The 3,762-nt window shown below is 28.7% G+C and overlaps 1 protein-coding gene across 1 annotated transcript; it reads right to left on the minus strand.

Annotated features, from left to right (window-relative positions):
- Window positions 1-1,755: 1,755 nt before the first annotated feature.
- Window positions 1,756-2,687, minus strand: CLV3 (CLAVATA3). The gene is made up of 3 exons (XM_078999357.1): window positions 2,533-2,687; window positions 2,341-2,408; window positions 1,756-2,135 (listed from the first exon to the last, which is right to left on the minus strand). Exons 1-3 carry the CDS (start codon window positions 2,606-2,608, stop codon window positions 1,980-1,982), a joined length of 300 nt encoding a protein of 99 aa, XP_078855483.1. The 5' UTR covers window positions 2,609-2,687; the 3' UTR covers window positions 1,756-1,979.
- Window positions 2,688-3,762: the final 1,075 nt, after the last annotated feature.

Below are 3,762 nucleotides of genomic sequence, written 5' to 3' on the forward strand. Positions count from 1 at the left end.
TTTATCACTTTTAATTATTTACGAAATATTTTTTAGGTTGTTTAAGTTAAACTAAGATTTATATTTAAGTTGATTATTTAATATTATATTTAAGTTTATAATTTAAGTATTTTATACAAATTGTTCAAAAGTTGTAGCTTTAAAATGACAATGGTTTATATCCAGCAATATATTAAAACTAATAAATCAAGTATAATATGTTAAAAGTTAAAAAAATATAACTTTATAAGTAGAATTAAAGATATTATTTAAATATTGAAATTTAGTTTATATATGATTATATATTAGGTTTGATATTTATTTAATCTTATTAACCAAATTATAATCATTATTAGAAAGAAACCGAAAAGTCATGGGAGTTTAAAAAGAATTTGTTGAAAGGAAAAATAAATGAGAGTTTCAAATGAATGTAGTGAAAAGAAAAAATGTTTACTTTATAAGTATACTAGGTGCGAGACCCATGTATTATATGAGTTTATTTTAAAAAAAAAATAAATATGAATTTTTAACAATTTGAAAAGTTTTAATTTATAAGAAAAATAAGAAAAAAAATTTTAATTATTAAAATTAATAAGACTTTAATATATTGAATACATTACATATATAAACCCTTTCTAATAAATACATTACATATATATTACCTTACATATTAAATGTGAAATTTTAATTTAATAAAATGAAAAATACAATAAAATGATAAGTGAAAAATAGAAAATTCAAAAATTTTAGAAAATGTTATGTATCCAAATGAAGGAGAAAAGGACCTGTGACAAAAAGTTCTTTATTTATTAGGAATATATATATATATATATATATATATATATATATATATATATATATATATATATATATATATATATATATAAAAGGTCCCTGTCTAATAAGAAAATTATATAATTGGTCTTCCACAAAGCTAAAAAAAAGGTTATTGTCTATTTGTCTAACATAAAATTTACAAAAATGGTCCTTATATATATATATATATATATATATATATATATATATATATATATATATATATATATATATATATATATATATATAAAATGTCGGAATGCATTTCTTTTTATTTTGAAACTTTTAATTACTATTCTGTAAATTTTGAATGCTAAACAATGTATTTTGTGTAAATCTTCATTAAAAAAAATAGCTAACAAAAACTTTTTTGTAAATGTTATTTTGCACAATCCGTATCTACAATAGTAAATTGTAAAAGGTTGCATCCAGCAAAGCACGAGTGACGATTTTTTTTAAAGTCATTTAAATAACTGTTGGGTCAGTATTTGTAGAAAACCAAAAACCAAAAAAATCAATTTGATTAAATACTAAAACCAAAAGCAAAAACGTAGAGTGAAATCCGTTTTTGGGATAGGTATAGGTACCTAAAATTTTAGTTCGGATTTAATTTTAAGCGAAAATTAGGTAGAAAAAAACGTCCTCACCCTTACTAACTCGAACACGGAAAATTAGGACAATGTCGATAACAATTTAAAAATACCATGTCAATGGTTTTACGTCTTTCATTTATAACCAGGACTCAAATCAAAATATTATGACGCTTGGTTCTAATTAAACTAGTTGCCGATTTAACCTTTAAAAGTTAAAAACTCAACCATTAATTGCCCCTTTTATATCCAATATTCAAATGATTCTTTAACCTAATTGTTGCATTTTTAAGACTTATTAATATTTATACTATTTGAGTTCCTTATATCTTCTTGTTTTCTTCTGAACATATATTACTTCATACCATAAACAAACTTACAAAACCTTAAACATTACAACTCCCACAAGATGCTGCTATACATACTTCACATGATCAAAACCACAAAACAAAACAAAAAATAAAAGCCAACAAAAAACTTCATCCATAAAGTCCGTCGCCAATCATCATTGCATGTATATATTATATTATATTATATATATAATCTGCAACTTAACATTGTCTCAACTCTTAAGTAAAAAGACATCATTTTGGCTTAAGGAGTTCGTGGCTTCTTTGGGTCAGCACCATGATGGTGAAGAGGGTCCGGACCTAACGGAGCTGCCCTTAGTTCCCAACCCTCCTCTTCCTCTTTCTTCCCCTGAATCATGAAAACTGCTTCCTTTGCTCGCGAATCATTCACCACCAATAACTACACACACAAATATACATGTATTCACTATGGTGAGCCAAGATTTCCGATCAAAACTAATGTAACAGTTTAACAGATTTGGTTTTTTTGAATCTTTGTATACTATCCATGCATGGTTACATATATTTATGCATGAACGTGTGTGTGTGTATATATATATATATATATATATATATATATATATATATATATTCTGTATGCATACCTTCCTGTTGCTGGCTTTTTTCAATGCAGCGACAGAGGAGAGGGTCGCTTCTGCACCATTAAGGCCATCTGCATACAAAGAGAAGAACATCCTTTGGTTTAAAGCATTTTCAGAGTTTAAAAAATTGATGATGATGATGATGAGAGAGAGAGAGAGAGAGAGAGAGAGAGAGAGAGAGAGAGAGAGAGAGACCGTAGAGTTGTAGGAGAAGAAGCAAGCCAAGCAGCAAAACGAAGGATAGGGAAAGAGATTTGAGTGCAAAAGCCATAAGTTTTGGGTGTGTAAACTACAAGTATGGAAGAGAGCGATTGTTTGTTTTGTTTGCTTTGAGGAAGAGAGAGTGACAGGTGAGGTGAAGTGAGGTGAGTGTCGTAGGAGAGGGGATATTGGATATTTATAAGGGCTATGAGTAAGACTAGCCTACACTTGAAATCATTGCATCAGCAGCCACCTTGGAATTCTTTATTTATTAACTTTTTTCGGCCATAACTTGCAAAAATAATTTATCAATTAATTAAAGGGATATCACAAAAAAAAATCAAAATTTATTATAATACAATATAAACATTTTTATGAACTTGATCATAGCATGAGCATTTATTTCGTGGGAAAGGATTTGTGAAATTGCATGGAATACCTAAATATACTATATACCATAACGTTGTAAATCTACATATTTCTCCAATGATTTCTCAATGAAATTCTCTACAAATTGCTTAGTTTGCACGAAGAACGTTCTTCCCAATATTTTCACAAATAATATTTTTCTTGAACAATGAAATTGCATACATAACCAAAAAGCAAGTCTTTATTTTTTTTTCTTCTCAAACACTGCATTTTTCTTCCCTTTTTGGATTCTGCCGCATTCATGCGTTTTGCGAACACAGAAAAAGTTTTGCATAGTGGTTTTAACAATCTTTACAAGTCGTGTGTGATTATTTTCATTTTGGATGGTTCATAGCGACGACGATACCAACTTGGGGCGCTTGGTGTCGTCGCTAATACCAATGTCTCCACTAAATTAAGAGGTCCCTATTGGGTTATCGACGCTAATGCTCGAAATCCATGCGTTTTAGTCTTAGTTAATCCAAGCCATCAGTCCATTAGATCGATCCAACAATATTGATTCATACTCATCAGCGCAATACCGACGACTAATTGTTGGCCACTAATGCTCAAGAAAATAAAAAGCATGACTATTTCCCACCAGATACTTCATCATTAATGCTGCTATTGATCATTAAGTTGTCGTTATTTTTTGTGTCACCACTAAAATGTCTAAAGCGTATTAACTTATTTCCATTCTCTTTTCTAATTATGCAAACACAACCATGTCGAATCTATTCTGCTGGCGATGAAAAAGCACCATGCCAAGCATAAACCTCTCTGCTTTAATATTCTCTTCTACCAGACAAACACCAT

This window comes from Lactuca serriola, chromosome 5, assembly GCF_051521515.1.
Source record: "Lactuca serriola cultivar US96UC23 chromosome 5, Lser_US96UC23_V15, whole genome shotgun sequence".
Taxonomy (NCBI): Eukaryota; Viridiplantae; Streptophyta; class Magnoliopsida; order Asterales; family Asteraceae; genus Lactuca; species Lactuca serriola.